General features: G+C 32.1%; 1 protein-coding gene across 1 annotated transcript in view; it reads right to left on the bottom strand.

Moving 5' to 3' along the window:
- Nucleotides 1–19,718, bottom strand: part of LOC145265650 (pleckstrin homology domain-containing family F member 2-like) — a 219,959-nt gene extending 200,241 nt beyond the window's left edge. Inside the window, exons 1-2 of the mRNA XM_080121717.1 lie at nucleotides 19,686–19,718; nucleotides 7,248–7,265 (exon numbers count right to left, since the gene is read on the bottom strand). Coding sequence (XP_079977843.1) covers nucleotides 7,248–7,265; nucleotides 19,686–19,718 — 51 coding nt within the window. The remainder of the gene's footprint in view (nucleotides 1–7,247; nucleotides 7,266–19,685) is intronic.
- Between the last annotated feature and the right edge of the window lie 1,304 nt (nucleotides 19,719–21,022).

The following is a 21,022-nucleotide window of genomic DNA, read 5'->3' as shown; positions in this document are numbered from 1 at the left end:
AGTTGGAGAGAAAAGAAGGGCTTCTTTCCTCTAAAGATATTGTGATGGTGTTGCTTGTTCGAAAGCTACATAAAATATTGGCTATTGAATTTTTATGTGGCATCTGTTGTTGCTCATTACTCATCCATCAAACTTAATACTGTTATTTAAATATAACATTAGAACGTCAGCCTATTACAATATCATATTATTAATACAATAAATAATTAATTCAAAAATGTAATTAAATTTTTTTATACGTTTAATTTTTTTAAATATCCTTTTAAATTATTTAATTTTCTTCTATTTGGTTGGTGTTATAAATGATCTGTTTAGTACTATTGATTCTATTGGTTTATACTTTTACTTTATATTTTAGTCAAAGCGACTGCACCGAGGCTAGTTGTTGCATGAGTTTTGCTCTTAATTGTTTGTTGGGCGGTATAAATGAGGTTCTGTTTTAGAGTATTCTATTTCAACTACTCACATATTTGTCTATTTATTGAGAAGGGTTGTTTTTTTTTTTCTTTCATTTTTTTCAGAATGCAGGCCAGATCAGGTTGACATTTTAAGGTTATAATTTTTATGTGTGTATTTTTTTCTAATTGCCCGTAAGCGCATGCTGAAATGTGAAACAGTATGTATCAGACTAAAAATAAGGATCTTAAGGGATTGCTATCAATATATCTTCCTTTATTGTCCGACTGATGTAGAATTTGTTGCATGAGGTGTATCTGATATACAGTATGTGTGTGATGGGATATGCTTGTGGGCTTCATAAAGCAGTTTACTAGAGTGTACAGTGTATCGTTGTTATTGTTGCTTTTAAAAAAAAATAAATAAAAAAAATAAAAATTAAAAAAAAAAAAGATAAAATAAAAATATTGCAATAAATTAGCAGATAATTTTAGACAGGATTTTCTTAATGTAGTGGCTAACACACTAGATTACAGGTTCGGTGGTTGTAAGTTTGAATGTTGTTATAGTCAACCCCGCTGATGAGCCATAGTGATAGTGGAACACATGTCTGTGAATAACTATTGTATAAATAAATATATAAAACCTTAGTTATCCAGGGAACATCATTCCAGATGAGGACAGTTGTTCGAATAATGTTTTTCTGCAAATATTTTTTTAATAGTTTATAATAAAAATATTGTTTTAAAATAAAGAACAAATACAAAATGTTCCCAAGAAAATTGATTTTTATTCTGCTTTAAGAAATCCTTCTTCAAGAAGGCAACTTTTATTTTGTTTGAAGAGGGAGATTTTCCACGTATGAAAAACCAACTTTGAAATTGTACCTCTTAAGAGACATATTTAACCTGACTTGATATACAAAAGACAGTATTTGCTTAATAAACCAATTAAAAAAAAACATTAAATATTAAGTTATTTTTAAAAGCGAATGTTGGCATTTGTTAATACATATGACTGCCCATCCCTTAATGCTTAATCTACTAACCTAGAATGTTTACAGAACGTATGGGTAACAGGCATTCAGTACAGTGGAATGATATTCCATTAATCTGCAAAAGGTAACAACCGTTATTTAAATTTAAAAGCTACTGTGTTATTATGTAAACAATAAGACAAAATGAAATAATTATGATTTAAGCAAAATGAAGAAAATTCACCTGTGAATGTGAAGAATGTGGAAGTAGATAAAGATGTTCTTCAAACAATTTATTTATATTAAAATTTTAACCATGTTATATTGTTCGTACCATTATACAACAAAACTGGCAAGTCAAAAACAAAATTTGATTTGTCAACTTAAATGCTATTTGAGTCTGACTGAAAATCTGACAACATAACTTTGTTAATTTTTCTCTAAAGCATGGGATGTGTATCGATTTATATATTTGTATATTTTGGCAGCAAGTCATTATTGAGACACGTTTGATTGAACACGACAGAGTTATTCCTTTTTCCGATATTGTTGGATATCTTTTCTATATGCCGATCGGTCTTTTTAATTTCGCCAGGTATATTATATAGAATGGCGTCCAGAAGTTGTTGGTCGGCCATATTTTTCTCAAGCGCTTTCTATCGGCATCCAATTGTCGTTTTTTTTTTTCCTTGGAGGCTTGGTGCATTTATAATTTTTTTTTTTTTTTTTTTTTTAAATTGGCTATAAAGGTGGGTGCAAGAGGGTTAGGGGCAAATTATTTTTATTTTATTTTTAGTTTCTATTTTCCTATTTTATAGTTTATTAATTTAGTTTCATGTTAGTTATTAAATACTGTCAGTATATTTGTCCCTGTGTTAAATGAGATCCGGTTAAAAAAGGGCTGTAGTTTTTTTTATAAGTATGGCTTCTAGTAATTTTAGTCATCGTGTGCAGTTGTTAAGATATCAAATTTTAGTATTTTTAGTTAAGATATTTCTAATGTCGGACAACTGCAGGTTTTTATAATGGGATATTAGGTATTGTTTCATGGCGCTATTGTCAGCTAACTGATAGGTTAGTCATCAGGAGAGTGTTGTTGTGTGGCCAATGTATGCGTTGTATGAGTTTTTAGAGAGGGTTCGGAGACATTATTCGAAGGGGCAAATAAATTCATACACTACATTAGTTTGGTTTAGTGTGGTATTAGCATTGTTATTGTTTTTAATTATTAAATCAGAAGTTTTAAATTTAGTATAATATATTATTAGTTTGATCTTTTTTGTTTTGGTCAGTGGGTCTGATGTATCTTTTAATAAGGTTTGTTATTATTAAAATATAAAACTACCCTTATGAGATATTTGATCCACCGCTCATGCAATATAGCATCAACCCGACAAATATTTTACAAAGAACTAACAAACATAATATAAACCCTAATAAACAATAACTTTCCTAATAAAATCGTGGATAAACACAAAACTATTTAAACTCACTCCACAATAAAAACATAAACCCTAACAAAAACGACACCATCAAAGTATACTATAAAAACGAATCATACACTAACTACAAAACAGACGAAAAAATAATAACAAACCTTATTAAATGATACACCAGACTCACTAACCAAAACAAAAAGATCAAACTAAGAATATATTATACTAAATTTAAATTAAACATCAAATCTGTTGCCAAGGCTGCTGGGAAAATAGTGGGATCGTTCTACCATTCCAGTAGATATCTCACTGCTGATGCAATTCTCTACATGTATAAGAGCCAAGCGCATCCAAGGATGGAGTACTGTTACCACATCCAGGCAGGGGCTGCTAGAAGCAGCTTATCCTGCCTTGATAGAGTTCAAAATAGACTTCGTAGCCTAATGGGGGATGTCCTTTTCGCTTCCCTGGAACCTCTTTTCCACAGAAGAAACGATGCGAGCCTGTCTCTGCTTTATCGTTATTTTCATGGCAAGTGCTCGTCTGAGCTCCAATCTATGCTCCCCCCCTTGGCCTGACTTTCATGAAAAACACTCGTCTAAATGAAACCACTATCAATAATTTTCCCCACTCTTTATCTGTGCCTAAACCTAAATTCCATGAACAAAGCTTCTTTCTTAGAACTGCACACTTGTGGAACTGTTCCGTTTGCCTACTTTACAACAGACTATATGGTTGTCTCCAAGTCCAATGTGAACAAATTCTTGATGAACCATCCCCTTAAGTAATCCAATTTACCAAATTTCCACTACTAAAGATGACTGACATGTTCCCCTTCACCACTGTACACCGAGCCTTGATGAGTGATGACTTTGTAAAAAAAATTTTAATTATATTTCAAGGCAAGTTAGCAAAACATGTGCCTGAGGATAACTTATGTACATAAAAAAATTCTAAATCTAATTTATATGAACTATTCTTTTATGGGTCTTTAGCCGATTAAAATATTTTTACGGAGTTAAAAAGGGGCCAAAATTGGAAAAATCGTTATACATTTTTTACATTCATGTTAGTTTATTTTTAATCAGCCAATATGCATGTCACGTTGGTACAGTGGTAACATCAAGAGCTTTGAATGCTACAATTTTGCTTTCAGTTTCGATTCTAGCTGATGGTACCCAAGTACTTTTTTATTTTTACTTTTGAAATCATGACTATATAATAATATATACAAAATCTGGACAAATTATAATATCATATTTTACCATATTTTATGACCAGGCAAAGCCGCCCCCCCCCCGCCGCAAGTATATATATATGTATATATATATGAACACGAATAGGCTCCTATATGGTTGACTATTATAGAAAACTGATCACATATAATGATAGAAGATGTATCGAGACACAGGAATGGGTATGTTTGATCTGGCATAATGATGATTCATTAAAATTGTGGGGTCTGCATACGCACCTTGTCCACAAAGTATGGAAATAAATTTAAAAATTAAAAAAAAAAAAAAAACATTTACAAGTGTTTTTGATATAGATGTACATAATACTTTGATAAGTAGGTTTTAACTTAAATAGGGATGGTATAATAAAATTGTGGGGTCTGCGTTCGCACATGGTCTCTATAGAATGGAAATAGGCACAAACTTTAATAAAGACTTTCCATATCTATCTGCGTAAGTATACTTTGATAATTAGGTTTCAGTTTGAAGAAATATGGTATAATAAAATTATGGGCTGTTCGTTTGCGCCTGACCTCCATAGAATGGAAATATGTCACAAAGTTTAACAAGGTTTTTAATATAAATCCACAAAATATTGTGATAAGGGTTTCAGTGTGAACAGGTATGGTATAATAAATTATGGGGTTTATCTATTTTATTTTTACTTTCATCATATTTTGCTTTGGTTTTGATACCCCCAAATTCGAAGCTATCTCTTTACAACCCTTCCTTTTCATAACCTATCATCTATATATATAAAAGCGAAAATGTGTGTATGTATGTATGTTTGCTTTTTGTGTATGTTCAAGGAAGGCTTTTTTCAGAGAAGCGGTCGGTCGGCTCGCAACTTCTTAAAACTTTTTATCACATAGAAATTATAATATCTCCAAGTTAACGGAGCTCGCCTGTCTATCTAATTTGCTCGACTTCGGGAAGATAAATATTCAACATTTGTCGCTTGCCGCATGTGGATTAGTCTTTTTCCTATAATAAAAGCGACACTAATTCTGGCGGTATTTTCCGTCTATCGGCGGAAATGTCCGAAAGCAATCAGATTTGATCAATGTGGAAATATTTTCCTTATATCAAACAATTGCTATTCAATTGGACGGGGGGGGGGGCATGTCCCTCCCCCCTACCAAAATCTTGGGGAAAATAAAAAAAGCTTTCCACAGTAAATGAAATACTATCCCGCAGTCAAAGTTGACCTCATTAAGTCATTAAAACGTGCACCTGCCAAATCTAAGTAATTAAATAAATTCAAACGTGTTTTCGTTAGTATCTCGCGGTGGGCCAATGGTTAACGTCGCGGGCTTTTTTTTCACACTTTAATTTCCAACTTCGCCTCAAAGGTTCGGGTTCGATCCTCATACTCACCTACCAAAACTTTTTTTTTTATTTTAACCCCTCCCCCCCCCCCGGAGTTTGATTTACCCAAAACCCCACACACCTTCAAACACCCAGGCAATGCCGGGTACCTCTCGCTAGTCTATATATATAAAAGCGAAAATGTGTGTATGTATGTGTGTTTGTTTGTATGTATGTGTGTTTGTTTGTATGTATGTGTGTGTGTTTGTATGTATGTGTGTGTGTTTGTATGTATGTGTGTGTGTTTGTATGTATGTGTGTGTGTTTGTATGTATGTGTGTGTGTTTGTGTGTCTGCTAAAAACTTTCGACAGAACAAAAATTGACAAACTTGGTATCATATTGAAGCTCCATACTTCGCCCGAAAAATATCGAAAAATTGGCCAAAAATGTTAATTTTTTCACCCTGAAATCAACAGTTTTCTACAGGGGAGGGGGGGTCAACAAAAACCGTCCTCTCATGACGAGATCGGTTCTACACATGCGTCAGATGACGTCATGACCTGAGTAGTTTAAATAGTTGAAGAACTGACTAAATTTCATGTACGTCGTGTTAGGTCAGTTGGTTAGAGTGTTGGGTCATTATCTAAACGTTTTGGGTTCGAATCGTGGTGTGAGATGTTTTCTTTTTTTTTCTCGATTTTTTAAATTTAAATATTGAAGCAGGGTTATTTAAGCCATTTTTCACGTAACGTTCGTTTTTCTGTTTTTTTTTCATTAACACCCTCACCGCCGACCACACACCCAAAAACACCCGGGTACCCACCGATTTTTTAAATTTTAATATCGAAATAGGCTTATTTAAGCCATTTTTCACATGTTTTTTTTTTTTGTTTTTAACGTTCGTTTTTCCATTTTCTTTTTTGTTTTTGTGATTTTTACATTTAACATCATTCGTTTGCCTTACGTTAGTTTTTTTGTGTTTTTTTTTTCGATGTTTTGATTACCCCCCCCCCCGCTTCATTTTTATGTTTTCTTTTTTACTTCGTTTATTCTTAGGTTTTCATTAACAACCACACACACACCTACTAACACTCGGGCAACGCCAGGTACCCCCCCACTAGTACTTTCATAAATCAGGGTCCATTTTCTGTAGGCTGTTTTTGAACCCAGTCAATGACAGGTACTTTTGCTAGTATATATATATATATATATATTAGTGATGGGATGATTTCAATATTTTTCGATTCCAATACAATCCCAGGTTCAGATTCTTTATAAGTCTCTAAATATTTAACTAAAACGTGAAACAATAAAATTGTCACCCTAGAAAAGACGACATGATTCCAATTCCAATTGATAAAAACCGTTTTTCTATTTTTGTTGCAGACCATCGTGGCTACTGTTTGAGTATTTTTTTTTACTTCATTTTTTCAAGAGGAATTTAATGTTACATTTAACACCAGGCAATGCTTGGTACATCTAGGATATCTATAAAAGGGAGAATGTGTGTGTGTGTGTGTGTGTGTGTGTGAGGACAACTCTCAACCTATATACTCAACGAAATTTTGATCTACAAACTTGAAATTTGCTATATAGGGTATTTACACATGTGGAAAACTTTTGATTCAGTTTTCATTCAGAAAAAAAGGGTTGCTAAATGGATCAAAATTAAAAAATTGGTACTTGGGAGTCAAATTTTTATTTGTTTTCCAACTGTTTCACGAATGTGCATGCGCGGTCGTGAAACATGACAGCTTCTTCATGTTAACTATAAGAAGGTTTGAAAACACTTTGTAAAGACAGTGTACAGCTGGTTTCGATCTCAGCTAGAGTATTATTTTTTTGTTTTTACTTACAAGAAATCAACTGTTTAGAAAAAAAACATAATACTCACATGCACATATCTCAGTTTCTTTTCATTTTTTTTTTAAAACGGAATTTAATTATGTTTAACACCAGGCAACGCTGAGTACATCTAACATTATATAAAGGAGAGGTGAATGACTTGGATTATTATTTTCAATGCATTAAAATAAGATATGGGTTGGGCAAATGTGAAAGAGTTGAGAGGGAGGTGTGGAAAAATGGAGAAATAGAAGGATGGATAGATTGAGAGGTACAGAGATAATTTTAATATTAAATTACACACACTTTTTGATCTCTTTAATTTTGTTTTTTTTATCTCTTTAATTTTGCTTTTTATAGCCCCAGGGCCAGGTAGCTTTGCTAGTTTACTTCAATTCTTGTACTTTCTTTCTAGAAATGTTATTTATTTTTTCTCTGGAGTTCAGTGCATCATTTGTAATTATGCATCAGGCCATTGTTGGCACATATGTCCTAGGTTGGCCACTCCTGAGATACATGAATAGAAAATGTGCAGGCTATTTAGCCAGAATTTCCAACACTAATTGTTTTTTTGTGTGTGTGTGTGTGTGTTTTTTTTACCGGGGTTGGGTGGGTGGGTCATCATCGATTATCAAGGCCCAAAAACCACTCAAGGATAATAAGGGTTAATTACTGTTAGATAGCCGATGAGAGAACACTGATTAGTAATGGTGGATCTTGGGCAGGGTTTGATTATTTAAGAAAATGGCTCAGCAAAACTTGTTTACATTAGACTTGAAAACGACCATGTTATAGTCAGCTGTATTGTGTTCCACAGACAGGCAGTTCTAGGAAAGAAACTTTGATCATAGAATTTTCGTTTAGTTTTAGACAGAGAGAAAGAATAAGAGAGATTGTTAATGGACAAAGAAAAGAATGGGAAAGAGAACAAGAGGAAGACTGCAGAGAAGCTAGAAATGATCGGAAAAAATTGAAGACTGGCACAATAAGATGTGGCTTACAATTATTTAATGATAAATATTTTCGTTCAGATTACTATATTATTTTGAGAGGTGTTAAACCATAAATTGCGGGCAATCTCGACAATGGATACCCCCTGTAAGGGTGCCTGTGTATGTAACTGTGAAGCAAGAGTTGCACAATCCCTAACCACACCTCTCCTACATCAGAACTGCTCGATTTTAGTGGCAAAAAGAAGTTTAGAATGACTGGAATCAATGCCAAGATAAGTTGAGAGCACATACAGCATCTGGTATTCACAAATGGTCACCCATTTAATGTTTACTCAATCTTGCTTAACTTCAGTGATCTAATGGAAACGGGTATGTAGACATAATTATGTTTGTATATGGATGCAAAATAAATATTGAAATAAACATTTACCATTTTTCGTGTTCTTCTGTTTACCAATTTCTATGCGAAGGAACTGCATCTTCTCCGTTACTGGTGCCGTTACTTTAGCTTGCCAGATGACGCTTATGGGCAAATCTTATTTGCCAATTGAATATAATCCTGCACCTTGCAGAGTTTGTTTGTTTTTTTTTGGGGGGGGGGGTTTAAATGAAAGCAGTGGTTTTTATTATCTGGATTATTTTTCAACATGGTGTAAGATTTCCTGGGGGTGCCAAGAAAAGTTTCTTGGAGGTGTGGGAGAGAAAGAAAGGCAGATGAAATGCCAAGTGGAGTGATCTCATTATGGGTGAGGCAATGGTCTAACTTCAATTGTTATGCATAAGAGGATCTTAAAGTCGAAGGATAGTGGAGGGAGAGTATAGGCACAAGAAAAGGAGGAAGGAAAGATAATGGAATGGGTGCCAAGAGAAACAGAGGGAGGTGCATTTCTTAAAAAGAAAATCGACATACATATATACATACGTGTGTGTTTGTGTATATATATATATATATATATATACACATATACGCACACAGGCTCACTGCTTGTTTATAAACAGGCGGTTTGAGGCCTATAAAAGTGGTGGACGAATGTTTGTTTAAAAAATAGACATTTGGTGAGGTTATTTGCGGGCACCACTTCCGTGGGTCGATCAGTAGAACTGCTGACTATCAACGCGATGGTTCTAGGTTCAATCCTTGGCTTGGGAGAGGTGCTAATCTAGCGGCACTGGTGAGTTGTGATACAACGAAACAGAACTGTATGTCGATGACTATATATATATATATATATATATATATATATATGGCGACATAAGACGTTTTCCCCACATGATTTGAATTAAATCTTTTTACCATAAACAGTACCATAAGCAAGTTTTCTTTATTTATATTTTACAAACTGAACATATCTTCATTTCCTTTTATCTTCTCCAAATCCTTTTTCATTCCATATAAATATAAAATAAAAAAACTTTTCCAACAGTTTTTTGAAAAACATACATTTGTCTCTGAGGAGTTGTTTAGTGGTCTTCCAGTATTTAATGATACACATGTAAGACATACTTCATTTAAAAATAAAAGAACATGAATAAAAATTTGTATGAATTAAATACATCTTCTGGTTTTGGAATAATAACTAATGTGTGTGTGTGTGTGTGTGTGTGTGTGTGTGTGTGTGTGTGTGTGTGTGTGTGTGTGTTCCCTATAGAAAGAAAGATTATAGAATCTACATAAAATCTAAAATGTTATTCTTTTGTAAAATTTACTGAGGACGTTGATAATGTCAATTTAATTTGTTCTGCGATGATACAATACCGAATTAAACAAAAGTTTCTGCTTGTACCTTCTTCATTTAATAAATATAGTTATAAATCAAATCTATCTAGGCTTTCACATTACTACAAAATCCATAAGGTCTTCCTCCCTCCATTTCAATTTTATGATATGTAATGTTAATAAATATAATAATAATGTCAATAAAAACAATAGTCTGAAGAGAATCAATATATCTTACAATTGCGTATCTTAAATCTCATTCTAGAAAGAGAGTTTATAAATCTACGCCTTTTTAAAACACAATGTACATGTGTGATGTCTGTACATTCTTGAAGAAAGAATGGTTATAGAATCTACATAAAATCTAAATGTGTATTCTTATGTAAAATTTACTGGGAAAGACAAGGTTCCCAAATCGCTAAACGAATCCCTAAGGAGGCTATGGGAGCATGGCCTTGTCGACATCCATCTTTAATGGAGTAAAAAGTGGCTAATTACCTTTAATGCTTCCAAAACTAAATATCTATCTTTTCACCACCTGCACTCTGATTTCCATTTGGCCCAATTGAAATGCACATATTTCGTTTTGGTCACTTTGCTTTGATAAACTAGAAAGGTTAGAGAATCTACATAAAATCTAAAAGTTTATTCATATGTAACATTCACTGCCAAAAACAATGAAAGCATTCCCAAGTTTCTATGTGTACTCCTAAGGAGGCCTATGAGAGCATAATCTCCTCAAAGCTACAAATATATTCTATTTTTATGAAACACTAGCATGGGTACCTGGCGTTGCCTGCGTCGACATGAAGTTCCGTATGGAACACACCAGCTATACTAAAGATATTAATCATTTTCATCATGGGCAATGTCGATACCTCCACAACAATTTCAAAAATAAAGAAACGGATAAAAACATGTAAATGTAAGCCCCCCCCCCCAAAAAAAAAAAGAAGTATGTGATACCCTCTGCATAAAATATTTCGGCAGAAGGAATACAAAGGAGAAGAAACTATTCTCCGGATATCGAGTACTTTTGTTGTCTCTGCGCTGGAAAGACCCCCCCCCACACACACACACACACAAATAATAATAAATAAGTAAATAAAAACTTTTGTTTCAATAAAAATAGCAGCGAGTGCTCAAGCAACCACAAAAAAAAAATTTTTTAAATAAATAAAAAATTTGCGACGTAGGCAGGCTCGAACCTGAAATGCAAATGAAAGGAAAAAGTATTAAGCGAAGTATTGTAGCAACTGGACTACGACAACTTACGATTTTGTGACGTTGAAAAATAACGTTTATAAATATTAATACATGCGTTACTTGCTCCTGTTTTTTGTTTGTTTGTTTGTTTTGTAAAGACACTTTTTTAACTGCCTTTTTTTTTTTTTGTAAATAAAGGAAATTTTCGATTTGCTTTTTGGGGCGAGGAGGGGGGGTCTTTTTTGTTTCTAAAAGTATGGCTTAATTAGTTTCAATTGCCAGAAAGTTAATTAAAAAAATAAAAGAAAAAAAGAAGAAATGAAATCTTTTCAGTTTATTCGTAAGTATTTTTTGTTTTTGTTTGAATATTTTAAAAAGAAAAAAAAACATTTTTCTGTCTACACGGAATTTTTTCATGCTGGAAACTTATTGATATTACTAAATTATTTTATTTGGTGAAGAGTTTGTTTTAACTTTTTTTAAGCTTCAAATGTTTCCAGGGGGAAATAACTCTAGACCAGTTTGTAAAAAAGGTTTATGCTGGAAATAATCATTCCAAAGAAATTGAATTAAATATATTATCAATATAATTGTTATTTAAAAAATAATTTTAAATAGAACACTTAAAGCAATTCTCTCACTAGAAACATTAACTAACATATTGCTATGTAGTAAAATCAATTTTCCTTAATGCAATATGCAAATGAGGTGACCTCTTAATTGTATATTTTGCAAGAATCATACTATATATAGAAATACATAAAAGTGTAAAGTAACGGATCTTTTGTAAACAAACAAACAGATAGGAATACGAATTTATATATATAGATGTATCGTTAGCAGTATCAGAATTTTTGTAGGAATTTTTGACACCCCTAACACGAAACTGCGAATACAATATAAAAATCTCGTAATTTCTCTGTTAAAAGTGGGTTATTTATTTTCTTTATGGATTATACTTCCAAAATAAACTATTACAGTTGTTTTAAAAGTAATAAAAATATTTTTATTTTTTTTTTAAACAGTAATGAATTTTCCGAACTCAATATTTTTAAATTTTTAAACTCAATATTTTTAAATTTTTAAATTTTAAAAATCTATCAAAATTTTTCTATTGATTCTATTTTTACAATATTTTCAGGGTCAATGTGAAATTTTATGTTCTTTCCAATAAACCGAATATAATATTTTAGACAAACGTTTTTTTTTTTTTATTCACGGTTCCCCCCCCCCCCCAGTGTCTATTACAAAGAAAATACTTAATTTAGTCTCGGATAAGTACATAATTATTTACTCACAAATTGAAGAGAAAAGGTCAATACATAATATATTCAAATTTTAAAAAAAACGGACTTCGTGTTCTTGTAGAATTTTACCTGTAAAGTTTGAAGTTTAAAACCTTTTTTTAAACCACGTTATTTGTTTTTTCTTTTTTCTTTTTTTTTTTTTTTAATGGAACCTTGGTCCTTGCTCCTTTAATTGAAAAAAAAATTAGGGCTTGAATTACATTTTTCGAGGAGTTATAAGCTTGGAAAGACAGGGGGTCGAATAATTCACGCCTCCAATTTTGTAAATGTCTAAAAATAATTAATTTCGACTCGGATAAGTACATAATTATTTACTCACAAATTGAAGAGAAAAGGTCAATACATAATATATTCAAATTTAAAAAAAAACGGACATCGTGTTCTCGTCGAATTTTACCTGTAAAGTCCGAAGTTTAAAACCTTTTTAAAAAAAAAACACGTTTTTTTTTTTTTTTTTTTTTTTTTTTAATGAAATCTTGGTCCTTGCTCCTTTAATTGAAAAAAAAAATTAGGGCTTGAATTGCATTTTTCGAGGAGTTATAAGCTTGGAAAGATGGGGTGGAATTATTCGCTATTTTCACAAAAAATTCTGATACTGCTAATGTATCGTATGTATAAAATTCAGTTTCCAAACAATAGAAGTGGTCCCAAATCTCTATGCTACCGTTTATGTACCGAATATATTTGTGCTTCCAACTCTAAGTGATCCATTGGGGCAGAAGTCCCTCAAACTTCAAATATGTACATCGGAATTTAATTCAATTTAAATCATAACTTCAACTATATTAGGGGCCGAAATGAGAGGAAAGGGACAATAAAAACGAAGACAAGAGCATGTGAAAATGTATGATAGTGATTCTCATTCAATGACGAATCTTCCTGCTAATATATATGTATAACATCCCTAAAAGCAATAAGCTATTTAAAATTATAAATATGAATTTAGTTATAATAATCTTTGTATATATAAGTTTTTAGATGATATATATGTTAAGTTAGTATAATGCAAGTGTTAAGTTTATATATATCCGTATATCTGTATACATACATACATACACACAGGGCTTTACGTTGCGAGTGAAACAGTCGCATTTGTGAGTGATTTTTCCAAGTGACGACTAGAAATAATAAAACGCCTATCTTTTGGCGATTTTTCACAATCTTTTAAAGCTCAGTCTTTTCAACTTATTTTTTTAAATAAAACAAAGTCAAATTATTTAAACAATAAAAGGTTTAATAGAACAATATACTTTTTTTTTTAATGAAGGCCGTTTAAAAAAAAAAAAAAAAAAAAAAAAAACATCTGAAGAAATTCAAATGTTTAAAATGTTTATACATTCAAGTCTTACCAGAAAATTCGGTTCATGTTTAGAATTACACTTATTAAAAGAAAAAATACAGAAAAATCTTTATGATGTACGTACTTGTCATGGAATAAAGATGTCATATTCCAAAAATCACGTGAGTTTGACTAGTAAACAAAAATATTTAGTTGTCAAAGGTCAACTAAAGCTAAATTTGTCTGTAGAGCAATTGATATATTAGGTTGGTGCAAAAAGTTGAACGTAAAAAAAAAAAAAAAACAGCACTATTTATGCACCAACCTAATGTAAGTGTTCAGTTTCTATATAACTTTAGCTATAGTAATCAATTATAAATAAGCAATAATAATAGTACTGCTAATTTATATAATACGCTAAGTTATTTCATGTTTGTACATATGTATGCTATCACTTTTCACACTGTGTTTTTTTTTTGTTTTTTTTACATGAGATCTGATTATCATAAACGATGATTGATAATTCATTTGATGTCACTCATGCAAAAAAATTCTGACTTTATCCATTTTAAAATGAATTGTTCCCAAATCAAATCATGTCAGCCATCGATTAAAATACATATATACACACACACAAATACATATATATACAAGATGCCTAAAAAGGGGGGAGGGGTACTCACACTTTAACCGTTATCAGCATTATCTGACCAATAATGGTTATTCATTTTAACATTTTCGAACATGATTCTTCAATTACATTTGTCTTCTGCTTTTCAAAGCTATTCCATTTCACTATGTTCATGAATAAAGGTTTTATCATTCAAAGTGAGAGTACATTTTTACATTTTTTGAGACACCCTGTATATATAGATTTAAACATGTGAAGCATGCATGGTCCCCGTGAGTGCACAGTAAACGAGGCATAAAAAAAACGACTAAGTTCAGCATTTTACACCCAACCACTTAGCACCCCCCCCCCCAAGTCCCCATGGGACGTCAAATCCTGGTGGAAATGAACAAGCGGTGCAGTTTTAGGCCTTAGCATATGTAAATTTAAGTTCTGCACCATGCAAAAAATGAAATAACTAAGTCCATCATTTGCCCCACCCCCATTTAGCACCAAAAGTCCCCGAGGCTTTAACATATTTAAATTTTAGTTCAGCACAATGCAAAACTGCTAAATAGACATACACAGAAAATTTTGGACAAATATGGAAAAAATAGTCCGAAAAATGGAGTGTTTTTATTAGCCCTAAAAAAAAAAAAAAAAAAAAAACCCTGGGGCACATCCAAGAGTCATCGCGAAGTATAGGCAAACAAAATTATATAGAAATCAGTTACAACTTTTAAGAAAGTTTTATAAAAATCCAAAGCATCAATTTTTTTTTTTAATAAGCACAAAAGTGTCAATTTTAGCAAAGATAAGATGGAAAGATACTGCACCTTTACTGAAACATTTTATGGCTATAAAAAAGTGCCAAAAATAGGCTCTGGATTATCTACTTAATGTGTGACCTTAAGGGCAAATGTCACATAGCCCACTACACAATTCAGTTCATTAGCTTTCCAACAAGCCCTCATTTGTTAAATTCTGATCAGTAGTCGCTGATATTTCAAAATAATAAAATTGTCAAAAAAAGGTGGTATGTATGAATATATCTATACTAGTAGCCAAATTGAATACTGAAATGCTTATATCTTTGGTTCTATGGGATGAAACTACATGAAAATTTGCAGGCGTTTTGAAGGTTATAATACTATTCTTTGGTTAACATTTTATGATTGATAAAAAAAAGAACCTATATTTTCAAACTAATAAAATATGCCCAAATTTGCCTACATTTATATATATAGTGTCCTTCAGGCCAGTTTCAGTTTTGCTGCTTCAGATGTCTGTGGCTTTGCCAGGCCACTAATAAAGGCATTCATTATTAGCAATATTATCGGTGGTTGTTTTTTTTTTTTTTTTTTTTTTTTTTTTTTTTAAATACACAGGTGAAATATGTCGGTTCAATATAAAAACACAGAGAAACTATTTGATATACTTAATTATCAGGCAAAACAATTTGTGTACACCAAACATTAGGGAAAATTATTAATTAGAATTTTAATCTAACTATATATCTATAAAAATTAAAATGTGTGTGTGAGGACACTTCTCAACCTATATACTAAACGAATTTTTGATCTACAGATTTCAAATTTGGTATATAGGGTATTCAGATAAGTCTTAATCAGTTTTCATCCAGAACAAAAAGAGTTGCTAAAATTGAAAAAAAAAAAAAAAAAAATGGTACTTCGGGGTCATCAGATTTATATCTGTTTGTCAATTGTTTGGCGAGTTTCAAAAATCTTAAAAGATCCTGTCAAGCTGGTGTAATGGATATTGAACTTGATTCAGTCTTTAGGTTTTGGTTTCGATCTCAGCTAGAGTATTCTTTATTTTATTTTTTTTTTTTTTACAGAACCTGAACTGTTCAGAAAAAAACAATACTCATATGCCCATGTCTCAGTTTCTTTCGCTTTTTTTTTTTTTTTTTTTTTTTTTTTTTTAAGGAATTTAACGTTACGTTTAATACCAGGCAATGCCGAGTACATCTAGTATAATTCTAAAAGTGAGAATTTGTGGGTGTATGAAAGAACACTTTTCAACCTATATACTCAACAAATTTTTCATATACAGACTTGAAATTTGGTATATAGGGTATTCAGACACGTGGAAAACTTTTTAATCGATCTTAAAAAAAAAAAATGCTGCTAATGGGTCAAAATTGAAAAATTAGTATGTAGAATCATCGGATGATTATCTGTCAACTGCTTCACAAATGCACATGCATGAATTGTTTACATGACAGATTACCTATGTTAAGAATAAGTAGGTTTGAAGAACCTTTTTAAAGATGGTGTCAAGCTGGACTATTGGTTATCGTACTTGACTCACCGTCTATAGGTTTTGGTTTCGATTTCAGCTCTAGTTTTTTTTTGTTTTTTTTTACTGTTAAAAAAAAAAATTGTGTGCACATGTTTTTTCCGTTTATTTTTATTTTTTTTAAAAAGGAATTTAATGTTACGTTTAATACCTATGGCATTTCTGTTTATAATAAATAAGAATTCTGCATTAATTAAAATATCTATGCATATTTTACGACCGGGCAACGCCAAGCAGCCTGCCAGTAATAACTAAAATTATTTTATTATTTGTAGTTAACGAAGTATGAAGGAAAAGACAGCATATCATCTTCATATAAGATATTTTATGTGTTGACTTAAAGACACACAATGGAAATATTAGCAAGAAATTAATTTTATTTATTAGTCAAATTGCACTCAATGATTTTCCGTAATTTTTAGTGTACACAAACAGTTTTAACTGATAAGCAAGTATATCAAACAGTTTTTCTGTTTATTTTGAATTACTATCTTTCACTTGTGTATTAATTAAAACAATTTTTTTAATGAATCTTCTCGTTAATTATTGTAACCCCCACCTGAATCAAATCTTATTACCTAGCTCTGTTGCTTTCTTGGACCATACTAATTTCGATGAAGTGAGAAAAAATAAAATAAAAGTCCTGCAAACAGACATAAGTTGCGAAACCAACCTATAATCGATCAATATGCTTTCAGGAATATTTGTGAGAAAAGAGAAATGAAGTGATGAAGAAAAAGTTTAAAAAAAACAGAAAAAAAAAAAAAAAAAAAAAAAAAGTTATTTACTAAGTGACCATCTATATTTAAAAAAATCTTTTTTTTTTTAAATAACTAGGCCAGTCACCCCCACAACACCCCGAGAAGCGCCAGGGGAGAAGCAGTATGTGGAATGCAGTAAAAGAACTGAAATTCCAGAAAATTCTTTCCTAAAAAAAAAAAAAAAAAAAAAAAAAAAATTATATACACAAAAAAATAAGGGAATCAGATTTCGGCACTTGCAAAAATAAAATTCGACTTTAAATAGCAAGATGCATTTTTTTTAAATAGAAATAATATATATATATATATATATATATACACACTAGCAGGGAAACTAAAGGTTCCCCGGGATTGAATAACAAATGTTCCACTCCCATACTTTTATTGTCATTGAAATCGGTAAAACTGCCCATTTTTTTTCAATTAAATTGATCGATTATCTACTCTAGACGGAGACCCATTGCGGTGCACAGAGAGGAAACCTCACATGCCTCTCCATAATAACTTAGTCCACAAAACATTGTAGTCTACATTGCACTGTAGAGAACCTAATGTTGATTTTATAAAATTATTTTATATAATGGCTGGAATTAAATTTTAAAATACAAAAATCAAGTATCATCGTTTAATTATGCTCTAAACAGAAACATTCATTTCAAACACGCCCCTGTCTTATTAAAGAACATGCTGTTGATTTTATATGCTGGGCCTGTCTGTTTGTGCGGTGATAAAACTTCTCGAATGCAATTGTGATCTTAGGTTGTATAAGGTGTTAACATTGGTCAAAATCGGACTTCCTTTTTAATATCTTATTGATTTTTTTACATTTATCGCAGGCATTCAGGTATTCCAATACAAAACCTATCTAAGAACACTCCCAGACACATCAAATACCTTCGTGTGAAATTAAAAAAATTGACCCAGCCATTTCGGAGTCCACAAGGTACGAACTCACATTCACACAAATTATTTTTTTATTTATTATATATATATATATATATATATATATATATATATATATATATATATATATTCAGACGTCTTCTTTCTTTGTTTCTGCTTTCTACACAGATTTACCTTTTGTTTTGTGTTTAACTTCCCAGTTTGCAACATATTTTTTTTTATTTCTTTACATGAGTAACGACTGTCCTCTTTCAATTTTATTGCATGCAAACGTCTTTAATGTTTTTTGTTATACCCGGCGTCATTTTCATTTTTTTTATCTAGCCGCCCCTCCATCTTCTATATATTTAAAAGGCAAAAGTGGCGCGCGCGTTTTTGTACCTCCAAGACAGGCTTTTTTTTTTTGGGGGGGGGGGTCTCAAGAGGGTTACTATTTTTTTAGAACTTTCCTTATACTCCCTACATTATAATATGTACGATTTGCGAAGGGCCGTCGTCTCTAGATTTATTTTGATCGACTTTTAAAAAATTCACGCTATTCCGTCCATTCGCGTGTTTGTTCGTCTTTTTCGTATAAATAAAGCAAAACTAATCGAATTGGATCAGTTCGCCAGCTTTCCGGCCAGAACCCCCAGAAACACAATTAGCTTTGATCAAAGTTGGGGAAATCTTTCATCTCAAACAATTGCTATTCATTTGGAGATCTCCCCCTTCTTAGGGTAGCTGGTTTTCCCTAACATCGTGGGGTCTGCCTACTAACACTTCCCCCCCCCCAAACACCCGGGCAACGCCGGGCACCCCCGCTAGTATATATATATATATATATATATATATATATATATATATATATATATATATATATATATGGCAAACGTGGCGCGCGTTTTTGTATGTTCAAGAAAGGCTTTTTTTCAGGGAGGAGGGGGGGGGTATCTCAACCACGTTACTATTTTGGAGAATTTTTTATATACTCCCTAGATTATATCATATATTATTGATATGTACGATTTGCAAACAGACGTCGTCTCTACATTTAAAGTGATCGACTTATAAAATTCCCTCTCTTCCGTCCTTTCGCGTATTTGTTTGCCTTTTTCATATAAATAAAGCAAAACCATTTGGAGCGAAGTAGGCCGCCTAGCTTTCCAGCCGGGACCTCCAGAAACGCAATTAGCTTTGATTAATGTTGGGAAATAAATAAATAAATCGTCAGAAAGTGTAAAACTTAACTGGCCTCCAGCCAGCTATAAAAGCAACATTCTGCGTCTGCGTGATTCTTTACTTAATTACCAACTCATTAATCTCGCTATCCGCTATGGCGTAATGGTTAGCAAGAAAGTTTGAGTTCAATCCCACCTCTCACTCTCTAGCTTTTTTTTTTTTTTTTCGTCACCCAGACAAAAGTTAATTACTAACTCTTTTTTTTCACCTTTTCCTTCTCCGTAGTATGGGTTCCAGACATTTTTTTTTTTTTAACACGTACAAACACCTAAGCAATGTCGTGCACCCCTGCTAGTATCCTTGAAAATATTATTTTGTAAGGTTAAAATAAAAATATTGGAAAATCGAGTAATGTTGTGATTTATTTTTTATTATTTAATAAACGAAAACCATTAGCGATAGGTTAATCCTATTAAGAAAAAATAATAATTAAAAAATCTTACAGTGGACAACAAATAACAAGTCCGAGACCACTTACCACCTAAAATTAATTCAGAAAGAAATCCTCCACTCTAAAGTAAACGGTAGGTGTTTTTATTTTTTTTTATTTTTAATTAGGTTTTCAGATATGATAATTTACATATGAAAGATTAAATTACTGACATGATTACTAACCAGCAGAGCAAGGAAAGACCATCAGGCATGAGTATGAAGAGTGACAATGTATGGAAGTGAAAACTTACCAACAAGGGAAAAAAATGTGTTGCTTGGACAGAAATGATACAAGAATTTTATGATGGGTGTGAAATGAAAGTCTGGAAAACCTTAGCGGAAGATTCGATCTGGACAATATAGCGACAATAGTGGTCGAATTGAAATAATATATGAGAGTCTTTGGGTTAGTCGATGTTGAGGTAATAGGTTCATTTCACGGGGGAAGGCCAAAGAAAACAAGGAAATGATAAGGATGCATTTGAGAGAAAGAGGGATAAATAAAGACCTGACCAGAGATAGGCTGATTTGGGAGTCAATTTCTAAAAGCAGTCCAATACATTCCAACATGTAAAGTGGACATTAAAACGAAATATGACAACTTAATCCTATGATTTTATACGAATATTATTACGAACAGCGGGGAAAGTATTTTTTTTTTTATATATATTTTTTTAATAGAGTGTACACTGGTTTTTAGAAAGTTTAAAGGATGTGCCAAATAATTTTTTAAATTGTGCGAACAAAAATAATGGAATTGGATTTCAACACGTCAGCAAAAAAATGTTAAGGATGAAATCAGACTATATTGGTGCATATCCTGAAAGTCACATCATCTATTATGAGAATCTGATTGGTGAAAGAATTATGAGTTGTGATACAACGAAACAGGACTGTATGTCGATATTTTAAGCCCCCCCCCTTTTGGGTAGAGCACTGTCGTAAATAATCTCACCCACTACTTATTTGGCTGAAAAATGCGAAGCTCATTGTTTGTTTGTTTACAAAACAGGCGGTTTGAGCACTGTAAAAGTGGTGGCGGGTGTCTATTTAAATAGACATTCCGACGAGTTATTTGTGGGAGTCGCTTCTGTGGTCGAGTGGGAGAACTGC

This window comes from Euprymna scolopes, chromosome 40 (assembly GCF_053919585.1).
Source record: "Euprymna scolopes isolate OS-2025 chromosome 40, ASM5391958v1, whole genome shotgun sequence".
In the NCBI taxonomy this organism is placed as follows: domain Eukaryota; kingdom Metazoa; phylum Mollusca; class Cephalopoda; order Sepiida; family Sepiolidae; genus Euprymna; species Euprymna scolopes.
Note: the sequence above shows the minus strand (reverse complement) of the source record. Positions and strands in the feature narration are given on the sequence as shown.